General features: G+C 42.6%; 1 protein-coding gene across 1 annotated transcript in view; it reads right to left on the minus strand.

The window, feature by feature from the left end:
• Positions 1–22,496, minus strand: part of SUCLG2 (succinate-CoA ligase GDP-forming subunit beta) — a 162,589-nt gene that overhangs the window by 84,971 nt on the left and 55,122 nt on the right. Inside the window, exons 7-8 of the mRNA XM_077276044.1 lie at positions 16,158–16,254; positions 2,057–2,218 (exon numbers count right to left, since the gene is read on the minus strand). Of these exons, the coding sequence (XP_077132159.1) occupies positions 2,057–2,218; positions 16,158–16,254 (259 nt within the window). The remainder of the gene's footprint in view (positions 1–2,056; positions 2,219–16,157; positions 16,255–22,496) is intronic.

Raw genomic sequence — 22,496 nt, forward strand, 5'->3', positions numbered from 1 at the left:
CCCCAAGGATCTTATCTAGATGTGTGGTGAGCACGTTCAACCCCCAAGTGCTTCACAGAAGTTTATAACGCAGAGCCGTGAAAATAAAAAATAATTGTTCTTTCCTCAAAAATTATGTTTTAGCAAGTAATTTTTTATTTTTGCAAGGGTATCAGGAGAAATTGGACCCCAACAGTTGTTGCCCAGTTTGTCCTGAGTACGCTGGTACCCCAAATGTGGGGGTAAACCACTGTTTGGGCGCACGTCGGGGCTTGGAAGGGAGGGAGCACCATTTGACTTTTTGAACGCAAGATTGGCTGGAATCAATGGTGGCGCCATGTTGCGTTTGGAGACCCCTGATGTGCCTAAACAGTGGAAACCCCTCAATTCTAACTTCAACACTAACCCCAACACACCCCTAATCCTAATCCCAACTGTAGCCATAACCCTAATCACAACCCTAACCCCAACACACCCCTAACCACAACCCTAACCCCAACACACCCGTAACCCTAATTCCAATCCTAATCCTAACCCTAATCCCAACCCTAACCACAACTGTAACCCCAACACACCCCTAACCCTATCCGTAACCCTAACCACAAGCCTAATCTTAACCCTATTTCTAACCCTAGCCCTAATTCCAACCCTAACTCTAAGGCTATGTGCCCACGTTGCGGATTCGTGTGAGATTTTTCCGCACGATTTTTGAAAAATCTGCAGGTAAAAGGCACTGCGTTTTACCTGCGGATTTACAGCAGATTTCCAGTGTTTTTTTGTGCGGATTTCACCTGCGGATTCCTATTGAGGAACAGGTGTAAAACGCTGCGGAATCTGCACAAAGAATTGACATGCTGCGGAAAATACAACGCAGCGTTTCTGCACGGAATTTTCCGCACCATGGGCACAGCGGATTTGGTTTTCCATAGGTGTACATGGTACTGTAAACCTGATGTAAAACTGCTACGAATTCGCAGCGGCCAATCCGCTGCGGATCCGCGGCCAATCCGCTGCGGATCCGCGGCCAATCTGCTGCGGATCCGCAGCCAAATCCGCACTGTGTGCACATGCCATAACCCTAACCCTACCCCTAACCCTAACCCTACCCCTAGTTCTAACCCTAGTTCTAACCCTAACCCTAGTGGAAAAAGAAAAAAAAATATTTTCTTTATTTTACTATTGTCCCTACCTATGGGGGTGATAAAGGGGGGGGGGGTTTATTTATTATTTTTTTTATTTTGATCGCTGTGATAGAACCTACCACAGCGATCAAAATGTACTTGTAACAAATCTGCCAGCCGGCAGATTCGGCGGGCGCGCACTGAGCATGCGCCCGCCATCTTGGAAGATGGCGGCGCCCAGGGAGAAGACGGACCGACTTCGGGAGGCTCGGTAAGTATGAGGGGGTGGTGGGGGGGTGGATCGGAGCACAGGGGGGGGGATCGGAGGATGGGGGGAGCGGACAGAAGCACGGGGGAGCGGACAGGGGGACGGAGGGGGGTACCGGACAGAACGGAGGACTGGGGAGGAGATCGGGGGCGGTGGGGGGGGGCCAGAACATGATTTCCAGCCATGGCAGATGCTATTGCAGCATCGGCCATGGCTGGATTGCAATATTTCACCATTTTCAGAGCAGAGCAAATTGCTCTGATTAGCTGTTGAAAGTGCAACAGCCAATCAGAGCGATCGTAGCCACGTGGGGGCAAAGCCACCCCCCCTAGGCTGAAGTACAACTCCCCCTCTCCCTGCAGATCGGGTAAAATAGGAGTTAACCCTTTCACCCGATCTGCAGGGATGCGATCATTCCATGACGCCACATAGGCGTCATGGGTCGGGAAGGGGTTAAATACTTTTTATCTTGCAAATTCATGTCTTGAATTGAAATACCAACTCATCAGCAGCCGCGCCATCATGCACAATATTGTTAGTCAAAACTAGATATGAGAACAATACAAACACGAGGATTTCATTGTGTTTCAGTGACAGTGGGAACAATCACCAAACCGGTTATATAAAAGCTGTGTTAAATGAACAGTTTGCTGATACAAAAGATCTGTTACAATACTTCTGTTCTTACCAAAGCAAGCAATGTTCCCATCCATACCGATGTACTTCAAGTCGTATTTTGCGGCCTCGCTCTCAATGGGATCGGTCTCCGACGTGTCATCCATTGCAAAAATCTCCTTTTGTCTGAACTCCGCATTGTCGTCAAAGTTAATTTTTGCATCAAAGCACACAACTGTGGTGAGAAAGAATGGACGAAAAGAAGAAAGCCTTCATAAAGAATGTAACTTTACTAGACGCCAATGCAATTCTTCGTCAGGCTTAGAAGATTAAAACCACAATGCAAAAATAAAGATATAAACCGGATCTTTCTACGTAACAATGACAAAATCACCTATTGTCTATCAAAAGCCGACTGGAGGATGGATGAGAAAATCCAGAGAAAGGAAATTATTAGGACGCAGCCATTACTTCCTATTGTTTTAATGCTTTATTATTTGGTGCTGATAATTGGGTTTACGGAGCACAAGTCGTTTGATCAATTATACTGGAAGGCATTATGAGCCAAGCTTACCACAGCAAAGACTGTTGAGAAAGGACAAAGGGACGAGAGCGCAAACCGGGTAACAATGCAAGAAAAAGCAACATTTAGGCAAGTTATCTCATAATTTCTTGATTATACATAGCAGGCTATTAAAGAGAACCTATAACTCACAAAATTGCGATAACTTGCACAAATCCCTGAGCACTCCTGATTCTGTCACTCTTTTCCATTTTGAGCAGCTTCGCTCCGCTGCAGAGATATTCACATTTGTTTCTTTTGGAGTGCAGTATGTGAAATCTCTGCTCATAGTCCAACTGGGCATTTCTTCAGAGTCTTCTTTGAGGACGTGCACATTTACTCCTCCATTCCTGATGCTGCGAATCACAGCCCAGCAAGTGATTTAACAGTCTATTAGTGTCAGATATGGCTGAGCTGTGATTGGCAGTGTCTGGAGAGAGGGGGTAAAAGTGCATGCCCTCAGAGGAGACTGAAGGAACAAACAGGATTGACTGCACAGCAGAGTTTTCACATAGTCTGCTCTAGAAGAAACAAATGTGTATATCTCTGCCGTGGAGTGACGTAGTGCAAACAGAAAAAAGAAGCAGAATCAGGGGAGTTCAGGCACTTCTACAAGGTATTTAACTAAATTATTTGAGCAAGTGACAGGTCCTCTTTAAAGTGGCCATACACATCAGACAAACACACAAAGTGTATTGGAAGTGATTTTACCCCAAAAGCAGATAACAGAAAAATAGATCAGGCATGTGGGATTCTAACATGCCTGATCCTAAATATGTTGGTGCTAGATGTCTCCGACTGCGGCGTATTCCCCGCTGAACATGCCAGCTGGGCTAAGTATGCCTGTGAATGACAGGGTTGCGAGCTGTCGTCCACATGAGCTGAACTCATTCCTGACCTTCCATTTTTAACACTGTCTTTAAACAAAGCAGGACAGTCAAGAGTCATGGGACAGAAGCTCATGTGTCTTTTGGTTACAGCCTAAGAGAGTGTTGATGGTGACGGTTAGACGACCATCGTCTGGCTAAATACAAGCCGATGGATCGTCTGTTATTTAAAAGCTTGCTTAGACAAGACAGCCACACTTTCAGGTACACAGAACGATTGTTAACACGACTGTTTTGCACAGAGGGTTCTCGGCAGCTCACATCCTGCTTAAATAAGATGTGCTGTAGAGAACTAGGATTCCGTTTGCTAATTTGTCTTGTGATTGGTTGCCTATTTAAACTGGCTAATAATCGGGAAACTAGTGTTCCTAGGAAACCTAGTTCCCAAAAAACGTTGACTGTAATTGCACCCTAAATCCCGCCATACACATAAGATGGCTTTTCACCGAAAGATGCTTTGCTCGATCAGTTGGCCAATCAACATCTCAGCCTACTCTCCCACACACCGGGGTGCTTGTTTGACCAAACACAGACTAGTCTCCAGTTGATCTGCTCCATTTTCAGCTACGGCTGGCCGCGACCAATCAGCGACAGGCACAGTCCGGCCGCGAATTGGCCCCTCCCTACTCCCCTCCAGTCAGCGGCCACATAGGGTTTTAGCAGTCCGTTAAACAGACTACATTACACCGCGGCATAACGCGGTGTAACGCAGTCCGTTAACGCTGCTATTAACCCTGTGTGACCAACTTTTTACTATTGATGCTGCCTATGCAGCATCAATAGTAAAAACATATAATGTTAAAAATAATAAAAATAATTAAAAAAACATTATATTCTCACCTACCGGCGCCTTTCCCGCTCCTCGCGACGCTCCGGTCCCAAGAATGCATTTTGGCAATGACCGGAGATGACGTAGCGGTCTTGCGAGACCGCTACATCATCACGTGTTATTGCTGCAATACATTCTTGGGACCGGAGCTTCGCGAGGAGCCTGGGCTGGATCCGGGGGCCAACGGAAAGTGAGTATATAACTATTTTTTATTTTAATTCATTTTTTAACAGGGATATGGTGCCCACATTGCTATATACTACGTGGGCTGTGTTATATACTGCGTGGCCTGTGTTATATACTGCATGGCCTGCACTATATACTGCGTGGCCTGTGTTATATACTGCGTGGCCTGTGTTATATACTGCGTGGCCTGTGTTATATACTGCGTGGCCTGTGTTATATACTGCGTGGCCTGTGTTATATACTGCGTGGCCTGTGTTATATACTGCGTGGCCTGTGTTATATACTGCGTGACCTGTGTTATATACTGCGTGGCCTGTGTTATATACTACGTGGCCTGTGCTATATACAACATGGCTGTGAAATATACAGCGTGGCTGGGCAATATACTACGTGGCCTGTGTTACATACTGCGTGGCCTGCGTTATATACTACGTGTCCTGTGCTATATACTACGTGGGCTGTGTTATATACTACGTGTCCTGTGCTATATACTACGTGGCCTGCGTTATATACTACGTGGGCTGCGTTATATGCCACGTGGGCTGTGTTATATGCCACGTGGGCTGTGTTATATGCCACGTGGGCTGTGTTATATGCCACGTGGGCTGTGTTATATGCCACGTGGGCTGTGTTATATGCCACGTGGGCTGTGTTATATACCACGTGGCCTGTGCTATATACTACGTGGCCTGTGCGATATACTACTATACATATTCTAGAATACCCAATGCGTTAGAATCAGGCCACCATCTAGTAGTATATACTAGTACAAACTTTTTTCCAGAAGGACACAAAACTACATTAAATTGACTCAAAATCTGTCTTTTGTATACAAGCATTACCTGAGCATGCTCTAATCTGGGCAAAGGTTATGGTGAAATAAGGAAGAGAAAGTGAGCTGTGACATCACCTATGTGAATGAGGGATCCTGTGTTATCTACTGTATATAGAGGTGTTATCAGTCATTGTACAGGAGGAGGAGGTGAGCTGTGACATCACCTATTATGAATGGTGGATCCTGTGTTATCTACTGTATATAGAGGCATTATTAGTCATTGTACAGGAGGGGGAGGAGGTGAGCTGTGATATCATTTATTAATAGTGGATCGTATTTCATATGTAGAGGTTATCAGTCATTGTACAGGAGGAGGAGGTGAGCTGTGACATCAGCTATTGTGAATGGTGGATCCTGCGTTATCTACTGTATATAGAGGTGTTATCAGTCATTGTACAGGAGGAGGTGAGCTGTGACATCACCTATTGTGAATGGTGGATCCTGCGTTATCTACTGTATATAGAGGTGTTATCAGTCATTGTACAGGAGGAGGTGAGCTGTGACATCACCTATTGTGAATGGTGGATCCTGTGTTATCTACTGTATATAGAGGTGTTATCAGTCATTGTACAGGAGGAGGTGAGCTGTGACATCACCTATTGTGAACTATGGCTCCTATGTTATCTGCTGTATACTGAGTTATCTCATTGTAAACTTGTGTGATGATAATGAGATTACTGTACAGAATATAAAGTATGAGCCTAGAATAAGACCTTGCGGCCAGAGTTAAAAAAAAAAAAAAAAAAATTACAAGATTTCTGCTTTTTTTTATATGGACAATGATATGAAAAAAAATAAAAGATAAACAAAACTTTACTTTTAAAATAAAGTACATTAAACATTAAAATTGAATAAAAAAAATAGGTGATTTTCTGATAAAACTTCTAATAAAAGGAAACCAGAGGAACAGAGCGTTCTTGTAGAAGTTATTGGTATTACACTACAGGTACGGGGAGAGTGACAGACGTCTATATGGAGATATTACAATTTTTGAATCAGACGCTTCTCGTCTGTCTTAAGACGTTGAAGAACATAGCTATTGCCAGACGAGCCGTCTGTACGGAGGAATGAGTCCAATACCGAGCAGAGAGCTACCAATAATGAAGCTCAGGCGTAGATGAAAGGATTCTCCAGACGGCCCCTATAGCCAGGCACGCCGATGCCATCTGGAGAGACAAAGCGCCGGACTGACGGATGTTAGAACGCCAAATCTGTTATGTATTTTTTATTTTAAAAATGCACAAAGTTCCAGTTCCTATCTGAATTGGAGTTATGGCTTAATTTTATAAAGTCACGGACCTGTCGTGTGACCGGCACCAATGGCGACCGGCGGACTTAGATGACTTATAATGGAGCTTGTTGGGTTCCAACAAGGTGCTGTTCTCGGAGTGTGAGACCAGACAAAAGTTCTGCACATGTGTTGTTTATGGGAAGGGGGCTGAACTGCAATATCAGACACAGCCTTTAGATAAGAGTTGCGCCCATTCCTAAACCTGGAGAACCCCTTTAACACCTAGACAACCTTTGTCCACTAAAAGAGGGTACACCAGAACCAAAGAAATGGTTCCTGCTGATTGAGTAGTAATTGCCTGCAGTTTGCAGATATCGGTCTTATAGGATTAGGTAAATGCGAACTGTGCACAATATGGCAGCTTTAATACAGCAATATTTCCAGGTAGCCAAATAACAACGCTGCGTCTCTCCGAAACAACCACCGACGGATCCAGATTAACCCATTATTTAATCCCAACAAGTAAACAACTCCATCATGGCCGAGACGAGTGACAACTTTAATTGGCTTTCTTTTTTTATTATTATTTTACAAGTGAGTGCTGATTGCAGCATAACATCGCTGAGAACAGATGGCGACTATCTTATACATACAAGAGCACTAAACTGCAAAGGGAAACTTTTATTTGACCATTACCAGACAATTAGATATTTAACTGGTTCTAAACTACTCCGGTAACGGCCAGAATGTATGATTCCGCGAAGAGTATTTACATTTACAGCAATTCTTCACTCCCGTTTCTTCCTGCAAAGCATCCAAAAGTGCACAGATAGCTCGCGGGAAACGTCTCACCCAGGTATGTCTTTCCCAGGGTTAGTACGGGGGATGCAAGGGTTGTTCCTATCTGAGGTCTTCACGACAGATACAGGAATAATAGAGATCAGGAACTGACGAGAGCTACGTCGTTTCCGTAACTTGTGAATTTTCAGGGGAGTTTTGGAAAAGAACGTAGCTCTTCCGCACTTGGCCATTTCCTTTGCTCTACCTCCGCTGGTCAGACCTGGACACAGGACTCCATAAGATAGGAATATACCTTTAATCGAATAGAAAAGTTGCTTATTGGGCACCAGGATATGGAGTTTGCATGTTCTCTCACTTAATCCCTCAGTCCCAAAAACGGCCTAACAAGTTAAAAGGCTTTGAGAGCAATAAAAGACACTGTACCTTGCAATTAGAAATTGAAAATGTAGAAATTCTCAAAAATACACACAAATAAAGTAGTTACATGGATATATAACACAATATCACCATATATCAGTTATTGTATGTATATCATGGACGAAGGCTATCGCCAAAACGCGCGTCGGGGTGGACGCATCCTCTGGACAGCTCGTCATTTAGTTACCCACTCCACAGGTATTTATCACTTATAGCTGATGGCAACACTTTGAGATATTTTATCACCTTTATCATGAGATCGTATGCACACATGATGTGAAAACCTATGTTAATACCATCGTATAAGCACTGTCACTTTGCTTGAATATATTTATACTCTCAACTTTTGTGCTGTCTTTTGGCACTATCTTTTCATATTTTTTCATATTATTTTTAATAATCTTTACCTGCTGTTATGGGGTTTATATTATATTTAATATATTTTATGCATGTGTGGTAAATTTACTATATATTATACTAAGCATATTTATTTATTCTTTTTTGTAGTGTACAGACACATATTATATATATGTATGTATATATATATATATATATATATATATATATATAAGAAAAAAGAAAAACAGCACAAAAAGTAACAAACTTTGTTACTTTTTGTGCTGTTTTCCTTTTTTCTTATATTATTGGAGCCACTGGAATACTGGCTTGGGAAGCTCTGCACTGCAAATGTGGTAATATGGTGCTGTTCTAATTTTTTCAATATATATATATATATATATATATATATATATATATATATATGTATGTATGTATGTATGTATGTATGTATGTATGTATGTATGTATGTATGTATGTATGTATGTATGTATGTATGTATGTATGTATATATATATATATATATATATATATATATATATATATCTTTCTTTACGATATATTTACATTCTGCTGGTCCCTAAGTCGTATTCGTCCTTCTTTCCTGTGTTTTTTGTTCCCACCTGCTTCAAATTTTACATTGATAAATTAACAATAACTAATAAAAATACAGTTTAATTATATCTGTGTTTCTTAGTCGGTGTTCTCTTCGTTTATGACTTGCAATTAAAGCGTACATAACATTTCGGGTGGGTTATCGGAGAGAACATAAAAGGTATGGTACAAAAAAAGGTCCCCTACCCCCATTTCAATTCATTGTCCTTATAATCTCATGCCCCCTCCCCTCCAAGCCCACATAGCTGCAACAGTTGAGAATTCCCACAAGGTTTGGCCGACAGGGAGCCTCCGAGACGTACCCGCACAATTCTCAAGTCAAATTTATCCACCAAAGGGATATTGCCCTCCTGTATATTTATGGCACGTTCGCAGAATAGTAAATGTGGTCCTACCAATGGGACCTGCCTCTGTCTTGAGAACGGAGTCACATTCCGCTCGGATGTTAGTGGAGAGGCGGTTAGCACTCCTATACAAATGACGTGGAATTCCGACCACCTCTCCTCTGACAGCGGCGTACGTCGAGGGCACCGTTTTTCCAGATAGATGTGGGGCTGATTGGTGGAACCGAACTCTACTAGGCATTTATAGCATATCCTGTGTATGTGCCATAAATGTACAAAATTGTAAATCCATGATGGTTAGAAAGTAAAGCTATCTGCAGCTGAGGTCCTTGAGCCGGTGTGGTTTTTTTATCTGTACCTTTACAGCAATCGTCAATACATTTTCCCGGACTCCTATATGGCAAATTTACCTGGTTCGGCACTGTTGGATACCACACAAGAAACAAATTACCTTTTCTAGGCAAATCTTGGCATAATTTTCTTTGGGAGTTGAGATGGTGGCCAACTTCTCTCCCCATCACCCAACTCTCCCAAAAAATTGAATGATACATTTTTGGATTTTACGAGAAAACGTTCTTCATCCCTAAGAAGCAATTCATTTTCCTATAAGGATCACAGGTGATTCATCGCCGTCCTCATCGCCTCCCAACGCTTTGGGTGCAGAGGAAGCCTTTCAATTACATTGTCGACACGGTCTGCCACGAGTCGCGTCCCGTATTTGATTCTGGAACCAGGAGCTTCTCTGATATCGAATGGATTAACACCTACGGATCGTGGTGAATTGCAGATGCAGCCGGCTACGTGCATAATGTTAACTCTGACAGCGTGATGCGAAGGAGATGACGTCTTGTCACTATTTACGCAGCCCGGAAAGACTTTTTTTCCCCCAACTGCTTAGTCATAAGAATCCAAAAGTATATTCCCGACAAGGAAGGAAGTCAAAGCCATTTTGTTCTTTATTCTCTGAACTGAAACCGAGATACAAACGAGGTACGATCTGACTCAGCTGAGGATAACATCCGTGAAAACACCACCCCATCCCCTCTCCCCATTCAGCCGCCATTTGAGATCTGCCTCCATTATTTTCTAATAGACCTCTCGGGAATTAGATTACACGCCTGCCCTCTCTGAGATGAGCCGATACTATATTTCCAAAAGAACTTCAAAGTTTTTATTTTACTGTGTGTTCTGCTTACCGTGCAAATATCTGATCTAATGCACATGACGCCGCGGGTACAAATTCCTATTAAGTTAGGACTACAGCTAAAAAATTGACTTACAATTCCTAAATTGAAAAATAGAGCGAGCGCGGGGCTGCTTTTGGCAGGTTTATAGCGTAACACAGATAAGCGGTAATCCTCGAATCGGAGGAGGATAAAAACCTATTGGTTTTTACTTTAGAATTTAAATCTAATATCTGAGTCGTTACGAAGCCATTTGGCTCGGAAATCACCTGCGTCCAATTTGAAACGTTCAGATTTACAAAAGGATTTTACGGGCCCGGAAGCAAACGACTGAGGCAGCTACAGGATTGTAGGGAAGGTCTCGAAGCACATTATTGCCGATTTTTTGGATTTGCTTTCGAATGACAGAATGGGAAGAAATGCAAAATGCAGTTTAAAAAAAGTCTCATTGTACTTTATTTTGCAAAAATAATTTAGCTTTTACTTTTAATACCAGAAGAAGGAGTTCTGCACTAGTCATTCCTCATGTCACCACTTCCCCCAAGGGTGCTGTGATTCATTGCCAACACTTGTGAAGAAGCCATTCATTGGAATAGGGCATTTGTAGAGAACAGAATGCTGCCTGCAGAATGAATCCTATTCACATGTAAGGAACGGATTCACAGCTGCAGACATTTCAGCAACTAATATACAGCGTGTGTATTCACCCAAATTCATACAATTAAAAGAAAAATGGCCCTGCGTGAAATTGCCCCATAAACTGATATCCCAGAGTACCCAACTACTTGTTATGTTCCTCCCTGTGCAGCCAAAAGCACGAGGCGGCCCAGAGCACGAGGCGGCCCAGAGCACGAGGCGGCCCAGAGCACGAGGCGGCCCAGAGCACGAGGCGGCCCAGAGCACGAGGCGGCCCAGAGCAAGAGGCGGCCCAGAGCAAGAGGCGGCCCAGAGCAAGAGGCGGCCCAGAGCAGCCACGAACCACTGGCTAATCTGCGCCCAGACAAGCTCCATACAGAATTTTGTAATCATGAGATCTACTACTAAACACCTCGTTGCCAATTTATTCATACATTTTTAGGACGAATAACAGAGGAACAACAGTTATGAGAAAAGATGCTCCAGAATTGTTATTTCACAAGGAATTCAATTATTTTTTAAAAACAGAAGTGTCAGGAGAAGTAACGAGTCCTCTTTTAAAGGACCCTGCTGGTAATTTATAATCTTGCTTCTCCTTCAAGTGTCCGATTCATGTGTCACTGAAAGAAAACGCTCAATTTGTCGGTATTCACATTTATCAGTGACTGATTTGAGTTATCTCCAACTCCTTTGTGGCAGAATTAAAGATTAATTAATAAACTTAACATTTTTCCTATGGTGGTTAAAATTAAGCATCTTAATATGCTTTTAATTACCATTAGACAAGCTAGTTATCGCAAGTTTCTGCACATCCTTCACGTCGCAGCCCCCCAGTAATTAATTCGTCCCGCTGTAATAATCGTTAGGTGACAATTTCATTTTGTGCCAGGGTATTATTTAACCCTTTCAGTACTAATTGGGCAAAGTTTTAAGATCTTGTATGTAAAGCTACAGGCAATGGGAGGGATGTGGCTCGAATGAAAGACCTATGGATCTACAATCGGAAACGCATCAAAGAGTGGCACAAGTTCATCCGGAATGTTTTCATTTGCTTCTGTATTTCTAAAGTTCAAGAGCTAATCAAGAAAAAAGGTTTACACGGGCAAATTTCAACCCATAACAAGCACAGATTGGTAACATAACAAGTCGATGCATTAAGGTCTCTTAGCATTGAGCAAAAAGAGTTGCAATACGCTCATCGTACCACTGGTTTTACCATCAAATGAATGTAATGCAGAACGGTTAGTGAGCCTAGAATGAAGACTAGAAGGGTCCAGCTACAGTACATTATGCCACCTCCCAACATAATCCTGGGAGTAGGACTGGGGTGATGTTCCCTTGTGAAGGCCACTTCATGGTGTTGCTCAAATGGCCTTGTCAAATTTGAAGAATGGCAAGAAGTGATCCATTCTGTAGTGCAAGTGAAACTGGACATCGTATAACAAGGATAAAGCATCAAGAAAGCGGTCTACACCATCAGAAGGCATTTTCACGACATTGGGCTACAAGCCAGACGTCCAGCTACAGGTGCTACATTGACCTCCTGCCACCGTTCTCAAAGGCTATCATGATGCAGAGCAAGACGGCAATGGAGGCTGGAATGGAGCTCTATCCTCTTCATCGTCGAGTCCCACTTTTATCTTTTATGAACTGATAGTCGGAGATTGTTCTGGAGACCACTTGGTCAACGTTTTGAATAAGTCTTTATAAGGGAAAGTGAAAGTTTTCCAGGAACATTTTTTTCAACATGACAACGGCACACTGCGTGGCTTAAAGTGCTCCCATAGCGGCAGCGTCTCCTGACTTGTCTCACATCTGTCACGTCATTGGTCAGCAATTGCCCAAGAAGCTGCCAGCAGAGGATCTTCATGTTCTGCCCAGGAACATTCAGCAGCAGAACCTTCCTCAGACGAACATTAAAAACCTCATTGATAACAGGCAAGCCTGTAAATGTGGGGATATCTGCATGTGGCGCTCATACTCCATACTGAATGTATTGAGATGTTTTGAACATTTTATTTTCATTTTTTCATCATTAGCTGATCAGTAACATGTCTGTCCATTCTGCGATTTCCATAATTCCAGGACTTTTCCTTCTTAAGTGATGCGATTTCCAAATTGAGCAGCGAATTTATATGTTTTGTTGATTACCCCTTTAAGTCTACTCACCAAGAGTCATATCAGTATTAAATACTTTAGTCTATAACGATCGGAGCTGTCAAGGTGTTAAAAATGCTAATTATAGGGGCAAGAAAATGAAGAATACTAAAAAGCCACTTATGGCAATGTTTAAAGCACCTAACAGAGAAAGCCAATAGCCGCTCACAAGACATTTATGGACTTCGCTTTTTAATATTCTTGTTTCTTACCCATCTGAGATTACAAATACTTTATGGAAGCCCCTACTACAAATTGGCACTAAAAAAAACTAGACTCCAAATTGCCGGAAACTCAATGGACTACGTATGAGCCAAGTAGATGCCACTAATGAAAGCCGTATAGCGAACATTTCATTTAATAGCGTTTAATTAGGTGATTTTAAGGTCTGACTTGTGGATCTGAGATTCTCGATGCCAAAAAACGAGGGCTCAGCAGCAAGTCCCCGGAGAAATTTCCGAAATAATGAAATCCCTCCGTTGTTTACTATTGTGCTGAAAATCACAGCTATAACCAGAAGATTCTTCGACGAGCACGAGCTTTGTTTGGCAGAGAGTCCACAATGACAGTCTTCAAGAGATACTAGAAGAAAATGCGCCTGCATCAACTCTCAAGGTATTTTTGGAAAGCGATCATTTTAGATTGGAAGGGTTGTCTCATGACACGAATGGCTGGCACCTCACTTGGATATCCCACCAGTGAAGGAATGGCAGGTGTCCTACTGCTATAAAACCCTTGCTTACATTTAGCATTTTCTAGCCTCTGGAAAGACCCAAGTAGACTCTATTGGTGACTTTTCTAACATAGGTGATTTGACTCCAGCTCTGCTTCACTTTCCCCAAAGTCAACACGACTGGCCAAAGACCACACAAAGCCTCCTGGAAAAACATTGTGAAGTCAACAGGCAAAGGGGCACAGCGCAACTGGCGTTGGCTATAGTAGCCGGTCTCCCACAAATTGGTGACTGATGGCATCTCGCACTTTTCTGCTATTTGTTGAATTAAAGAAATCCCCATGGGCAGCAACGCAACATCTAGTCACTGTGAGAACATACCGAAGCGCGGGATACCAAAAGAGGGTATAAATCAGCTCCTAAGGATATGAAGTGATACTACAGGAAGGTGATGGACAACGCAGCTTTCTAATATACAGCCTATATGGATTCTCTCTTGTGGCGTTTTTGGACCTGCGTACATTATCACATGCTCCTTTATAGGGATTTTCAAGTGGTGCCTTTTTGGGGAGGATTATGAAGACTTAAAAAACACTAAAAAAAAAATAATTAAAAAAAAGCTTCCATACACAATTTGCTTAAAACAAAAACCCCACCCGAAACGGTTTCAAGTTTCTGAAACAGATTCTTGTGACAGAGGGTTTTTTTAGGAGCTTTTTTGAACAAATGTGCTCAAAAAGTGCTTAAAAAACTTGGAAATCATCAATGGTGTCCAACAGCCACAACACATGCAGGGATTAGCTGTTAGGCAATCCCTGCATGTGTTGCACCTGTTGAACAGCCACGGGACATGCAGCCGCAGGGACTCGAAAATATTTTTCGATCACGCCGAAGACCCTCGGTTCTCACCCGAGCATGCTCCGATAACACCTTATCCAAGCACGTTCGTTCATCACCAGTGATAACTCCGATATGTTTATATAATAGGGTTAATTAGTGTTTGGCATTTACACATAAAAACGGTGGAGCAATCCGGAGACAAACAAGCATGGTGCACAAAGACAAAAAAGAAAAAGGGAACAATACAATTTATTTTGTGACATAACTTATGATTTTCCAGGGCAATTTCACTCTGGCCAGAGCCCGAGACTCCTGCATTGTGCGAAGCGCCGTTTAGTTATAAAAGAGTAATATCGTAAGGATTTTAATCTCCAGAACAAGGCCATTTTCTCCTTAGCATGCTGCCAATTCACCTGGCATTGATTAAGTGGCACCGGCCCGTGCAGACAGAATGATTACTACAGTTTGCACAAAAATTGATTTCAAAACTTTGCAAAGAAAGAAAAAAAAAAAATAGAAAAAAAAATGTAAAAAAAAAAAAAAAAAGAAAAAGTGTTGTCAAGTGCTCCAGATTGATCCCGGGAGTTGAAAATATGGATCTTCTGTACATTAAAAACTACACATGATGCATCAAGGCTGTGCCGAGCGCTAACCTGACATCATCGACGGTATAAATCGCGGCTGAATGAGCCTCGTGCATCTCGTTACCCAGTCACATGAATAAATTGCTTTTTAACGATAAACAGCTCCGAGCTTAGCGGCTTAACGCCTGGATTTTGATGGCTTTTGCTTTAAAAGGGGAAATGTAACATTTTGTCATCACAGGATTGTAAATAACGTCTTCTCCATTTACTTGCAGTGGGTAACACGTGGTGCAGATGATGGGCTGCCGAGATGTCGCACCACTTCGGTAGCTGCTACAGGCAATCTTGCAATTTACTTGTTCTCAAGAACAAAGGGATTTTTAATTTTATTGGTCAATGCTTGTTGACTATTTTACCGGCCACAGCTGTAGGCTAGTGGTGGCCAGGGACCGGTAGCGCTTGCAATCTCCTTTTAATAGAGTGTTTACCTAAAGCTGCCAGATTAGTGGAGCGCTCGATCCGACCAGCGCTAGTGCCACAAGACTCCTCCGATGCTGCACCTCTTGCTTGCACGGTGCGGGCCAGAGGCGCAACTATGAAAACTAAAGAGGATAGGCTGAAGATGAAACATAAAAAAGTTGATCACGTCCTGTTTACATAGGTGCCGATCTGCTGTATAGAGTTGCACCGTTTCTGCTCAGTTCGCTGTTTACATCCGGTCGCTGCTGGAGCAAAAACAGTCGATTGGAGGGAATAGTTACGAAACGGGGAAGAAAAAAAATGAAGCGGTCAAAAATTAAAAATGGCTTGGTCAGGAACGGGCTATGTAAATCTGTAAGTAAGAAGCACTTTGCTTCCATATGAACGTGGACTTGTACGAGTACCCTTGTGCCAGGCAGTGAAAAACCGTGCAAAATACCAGGATCGCCTTGCAAATGTACTTGACATTTCTTTCTTTACACGATAGCAAAAAGTAAAACAAAACAATGGAGGGCAGAGTGCTATAATGGAGCACAAAGTGAGGAGGAAAACACAAAACCATTATATATTCTATTACCTTGTCCTTCCGGAGTTTCACCGAACGGATTCACTTCTACCTGGGTGGCATCGACTTTCAGGAAAAGCTGGTAAAGTCTCTTAATCTGATCGGCGGCCTGCGATTCATGAAACACAACACAATTACAATGCGGAGGTCGGTGCAGAAGACAACGAGCATTACAGGAAAAATTACATTCTTCTGTCATAAATCGGGTAGAAAGTCAAATGATGATATCTAAGAAGGTAACGGAATAACGAGCCGTCGTGCAAATTTCCAAACCGCAGTAAATTATATATTCGTACTGGTGCCCCACTCCAACTGGAGATATCGGCCCCTATTTCTGCAACGTTACCAGATTGGTGCATTAAGGAGCTGGCTGACTGCTCATTTCAATGGCTAAGCCAGCCTCCTTCTCTGTCAGCACCAATAGAGAGAAAACAGCTGGGTTAGCTACTGAACTAAGCGGCCAGCCAGCCCCCTTCACGCACCGCTCTTCGACACTGGAAGCAAAACTGGAGAAATCCCAGAAAGGAGCGGCTGCCAGACCATAGGACCGCATTAAATTAAGTGACATAATTTGTTTACAGGGGATATTCACTACTAGATAACAAAAGGACACATGGTGGTCTTAAAAGTAAAAATACATTCCCAGCTACGGGACCCCTGTCATTTTTACAACTTGCTGGTTTCCTCTCCTTCTCTTCCGGTGGGGGATGTCATGACTTCAGTAGCCAATCAGCAGCAACTAATTAGCTGCAGCAGCGACATACAGATCAGAGGAGACTGTTGCTTTCAGCGCGGGCTGAACATTACCGCTGCCACTAATCGGTGACCACTGATTGGCTGCAGCAGTCAGGTCAAAGCAGGAGAATAGGGAGAGTTTCTGGACAGACTGGCATGTGCACCAAAAGCCATTTTATCTTAGGCAGCAAGTTTTTCTCGGGGCAGATATGCTTTAGTTTTTAGACTCTACACCCAGACCAGAGGGTTTGTCCACAAGTCCGAGGATGCGGCCACAAGTCCGAGGATGCGGCCACAAGTCCGAGGATGCTACAGGAATATTAGGGGGTCTCATGATCACCGTATATCTCTCAGAGAATACTGAGGTCGCACAGGGTGTTTGGCTCCATTTTCTTTTTTTTTTTTGTTCTATGACATTACCCACAGTTTTCATTTATTTTCTTCCTGTGTCTGATAAAAACTAAAAGAAATGCTGCAGAAAAGAAGAAGAACAGGTTTCCATTCCTCCTGGAATGTCTGTAATAAAACTTAATGGCATTTTATATAATGGTGGAGGGAGTTGCTTTAGATGCCGGGCTAAAAAGCCATTTAGCAGTCATAACAAGGTTTGGTCTAGAGCTGGTGCTAAAGGGGGTTGTAAACGGTAAAGGAATAAAAGGCTCGGTTAGGATGCGGCCGGTTGCCAGCATTTCCACAATGTTCCCTTTTTTTTTTTGTCAGTGCAAATACATTTTGAGAGAAAATTGGACGCTCAGCCAGCTGTCCATCAAAACCGGAGCTGCAAAGTAGTCTGATTTGTGCAGCAGATTTGGAGAGCAGAAGAAGTCCTTCCGTGTTTCGGCAGCTTCGGTGGTTTTGAGCAGATGACTGGCATGTCAGTACATGTTGGAATTTCCTGCTCTGAGGGAATTAAAGCTGCTCCATCCAGTGTTTGGATACAGAGTTAATCACATGGATGATGAAGGTTAAGGCCAAATTCACATGTCCATACAACATGGTTCATCCTCGGCTCATGATACTTCACTTGATCGTGATTAGCCCGGGTATTGCCCAGATGATGTTGAGGGACAGAAGTATCCTGCCTTCTAAATTTCAGCAGCTGATCCTTTTCTTCTTCGGGGGGACAAGCCGCCACCAGAGGAGTCAGGTATCGGTTCTTAGAGAACAAAAGAAGCGCTCAGTTGAGCATTCCAGTGCATGGAGAAGTCAGGAGAGAGCGCCATTGGCTGAATGATCCATTGTGTATGGAGGCCCTTATTCAGCCCAAATTGTATTTATAGGGACCTACAGTACAGACAAAACGTTTGGACACATCTTCTCATTTAAAGATTTTTCTGTATTTTCATGACTATGAAAATTGTACATTCACACTGAAGGCTTCAAAACTATGAATTAACACATGTGGAATTATATACTTAACAAAAAAGTGTTAAACAACTGAAAATATGTCTTATATTCTAGGTTCTTCAAAGTAGCCACCTTTTGCTTTGATGACTGCTTTGCACACTCTTGGCATTCTCTTGATGAGCTTCAAGAGGTAGTCACTGGGAATGGTCTTCCAACAATCTTGAGGGAGTTCTCAGAGATGCTTAGCACTTGTTGGCCCTTTTGCCTTCACTCTGCGGTCCAGCTCACCCCAAACCATCTCGATTGGGTTCAGGTCTGGTGACTGTGGAGGCCAGGTCATCTGGCGTAGCACCCCATCACTCTCCTTCTTGGTCAAATAGCCCTTACATAGCCTGGAGGTGTGTTTGGGGTCATTGTCCTGTTGAAAAATAAATGATGGTCCAACTAAATGCAAACCGGATGGAATAGAATGCCGCTGTAAGATGCTGTGGTAGCCATGCTGGTTCAGTATGCCTTCAATTCTGAATAAATCCCCAACAGTGTCACCAGCAAAGCACCCCCACACCATCACACCTCCTCCTCCATGCTTCATGGTGGGAACCAGGCATGTAGAGTCCATCCGTTCACCTTTTCTGCGTCGCACAAAGGTGCGGTGGTTGGAACCAAAGATCTCAAATTTGGACTCATCAGACCAAAGCACAGATTTCCACTGGTCTAATGTCCATTCCTTGTGTTCTTTAGCCCAAACAAGTCTCTTCTGCTTGTTGCCTGTCCTAAGCAGTGGTTTCCTAGCAGCTATTTTACCATGAAGGCCTGCTGCACAAAGTCTCCTCTTAACAGTTGTTGTAGAGATGTGTCTGCTGATAGAACTCTGTGTGGCATTGACCTGGTCTCTAATCTGAGCTGCTGTTAACCTGCGATTTCTGAGGCTGGTGACTCAGATAAACTTATCCTCAGAAGCAGAGGTGACTCTTGGTCTTCCTTTCCTGGGGCGGTCCTCATGTGAGCCAGTTTATTTGCAGCGCTTGATGGTTTTTGCAACTGCACTTGGGGACACTTTCAAACTTTTCCCAATTTTTCGGACTGACACCTTCATTTCTTAAAGTAATGATGGCCACTCGTTTTTCTTTACTTAGCTGCTTTTTTCTTGCCATAATACAAATTCTAACAGTCTATTCAGTAGGACTATCAGCTGTGTATCCACCAGACTTCTGCACAACACAACTGATGGTCCCAACCCCATTTATAAGGCAAGAAATCCTACTTATTAATCCTGACAGGGTACACCTGTGAAGTGAAAACCATTCCCGGTGACTACCTCTTGAAGCTTATCAAGAGAATGTCAAGAGTGTGCAAAGCAGTCATCAAAGCAAAAGGTGGCTACTTTGAAGAACCTAGAATATAAGACATAATTTCAGTTGTTTCACACTTTTTTTGTTAAGCATATAATTCCACATGTGTTAAATCATAGTTTTGATGCCTTCTGTGTGAATGTACAATTTTCAGAGTCATGAAAATACCGAAAAATCTTTAAATGAGAAGGTGTTCAAACTTTTGGTCTGTACTGTATGTAAATGGAGATGAGAGCTACATGACCGATGATGACTGCAAGGAAGCAGCAGACTGCTATTCCCCATTGTGCTCCACGACATTCCTACATTCTCTATGATCTAGTGACAGAACGGCTACTTTATAAGCAGAGGACAATCTAAGTAGGCTGGAGATACATGGCCACACTGGCCGCAACACAACCACATTCACTCACCATATGATGCAACGTAGCAGCTGCCAAGTATCCCCAGCTTTATTCATACACTATTTTACTTAATTAAATCCCATCTCATCAGATTGGCCTTTTGGATATAATTTACATGTTTTCTCGTGGAACATCATTTTAAATTTTTTGTTAAAATACCATTCTAGAGTCTTTATTATAAATGTGACATAAGGAACGATTGCTTAGATCAGGTTAGCATGTTAAATCTATATTTTTTTTTTACATTTTTTTCATGATTTTTCTATTCATTCTATATAAAAGAAAATCAGAAATCTACCAATTCCACACTGATTACTAGTCCCAATACTAAACTCCCACTTCCTCTTCTGTACCGAAGACTTTTTAGCAGTGAGATTAAAATATACCGTATTACAATAATAACACCTCTATATACAGTAGATAACACAGGATCCACCATATACAATAGGTAATGTCACAGCTCACCTCCTCCTCCTGTATAATGACTGATAACACCTCTATATACAGTAGATAACACAGGATCCACCATGCAGAATAGGTGATGTCACAGCTCACCTCCTCCTCCTCCTGTACAATGACTGATAACACCTCTATATACAGTAGATAACAGGATCCACCATTCACAATAGGTGATATCACAGCTCACCTCCTCCTCCTCCTCCTGTATAATGACTGATAACATCTATATATACAGTAGAGAACATACAATCTCCTTACAGATGTCGTCCTTGGTGCGCTTCGAACCTATATAAATACATATTGTAAAAAATTAACATAAAAACCTGATTTGATTGGGGAACATTCTGATGACACGTTCCCTTTAACCTTTCTAGTTGAGAACCGTTGCTTGATAAAAATGTACAAAAAAAAAAAATGCCCATCAGATGAGTCTTGTTTTATTCAGCTGGGAGAATATCAGTTCTTCAAATAAGTACAGTAATATTTCAGAATATTGCGCCTGAAGAAGCAGAAAATCTGTAATAATCCATAATACAAGTACTCCGGGTCTTTAAAACATAAATAATGATAGATCTACAGCAGACGAGATCAAATAAACCTGGCGCGGCTTAGTTATAGGCAGTGCACAGTGTATATATTAAATCACGTTTAAGATGAGCAATGCGTGTTGTCAGGATACTGATACTCGGCTGCTTATGAACAATGAAATTTCTATTCGTATTCCCAGAGCGGAAAAAAAAAGAAAAATGCCACATACAAATAAAACAAAACACACACAGGAGGGAGAAAAAAAAACAAAAAACGTGTCCATCCAGGTCTGGGGAAGCAGGGACGCAGCGGTGGCAGATGTATCCATCCCCTGGAATTTGTCATCCAACTGCTCCATGATTTCAATTGTTTAAGGTTGACTTGTTGGGTGTAATAATACTTACGTTGTTGATGTGCTGTGGTGTAAGGACACTCTTGGTGTGAGATAACGGCCCTCGGTAGGAGCCCGGGCTCCCAGCTAGGCCGCTTCATTATAAAACTACATGGCGCGGTAACGCAGCTGGGATGGAGAATACTCACAGCCCAAGTGGCACTTGAAAATAAGGTTCTCGTTAACTTCTACGTATCCGTAGCAAACAAATCCAGAAAAGTGAACCCAAAGTCTAACAAACAGCTCGGAATCTATGGGACTTGCATAAATGGAAAATTAGATCCCTAGAAACGACGGGAAGGGCAATCCCCTGCGTTCATCCATACGGAGGGTCTGAAAATTGAACGTGCGAACGTGAATGATCGCGCTCTACTCATCCCTAGAAAAAGGATCTAAAAAGTGCCCTGTATGCTCCGCTCCATTCACTTCTATGGGACATTACGCTCTGCCAGTTCAGGATGTATATACGCTCCTGCCATACAGGGGACTTCGGACCTCCATGCTCGGCCAGCCTCCCAGCAATCAATCTTTTCAACTGATATGTATTTAAGGAAGGAAAAAAACCATTTAAAGATGGACCATTCACTAGGTCAAAAGGGGTCAGTTTCGCTTTTATTTCGTTTCCGCTGTTCCCCTGAATTTTCAACTTTTAATTTTTTTTTAAATCCGACATATCGTTCCAGAGATATGAGCCTTTTTATTCAGTGGTAACTTTAATGCTCTTTAGCAAGGGGGTGTGGCTCAGAATAATTATGCAGAGACACGCCCCTGAAGAACCACGTGAGCACTGCCCCCCCGGAACATAGAAGTGAGCACGAAGTGAAAAGGTTGATATCTCTGGAACCGTATGACAGATTTTAAGAAAACAAAAAATGGCAAAACTCATGGGAGGAGCAGGAATAGAATGAGAGTAAAGACTGGGCAATTTTAAGTCCTCTTTAAGGCAACTAAGGAACCAAATACTGCCTGCACACCTAACATAACAGGGAAATATGAGTAAGGGCTAATGCATATGGTAGTCAGGAGTGTAAGTTGGCCATATGGCAACCAAGTACGGAGCCATAGATCTAACTTTATTCTGCCTTCCAGGCACCGTATGTATCAATGCAAGTTACCAAGTACCTCCATACAAATG

This window comes from Ranitomeya variabilis, chromosome 8 (assembly GCF_051348905.1).
Source record: "Ranitomeya variabilis isolate aRanVar5 chromosome 8, aRanVar5.hap1, whole genome shotgun sequence".
Lineage (NCBI taxonomy): Eukaryota > Metazoa > Chordata > Amphibia > Anura > Dendrobatidae > Ranitomeya > Ranitomeya variabilis.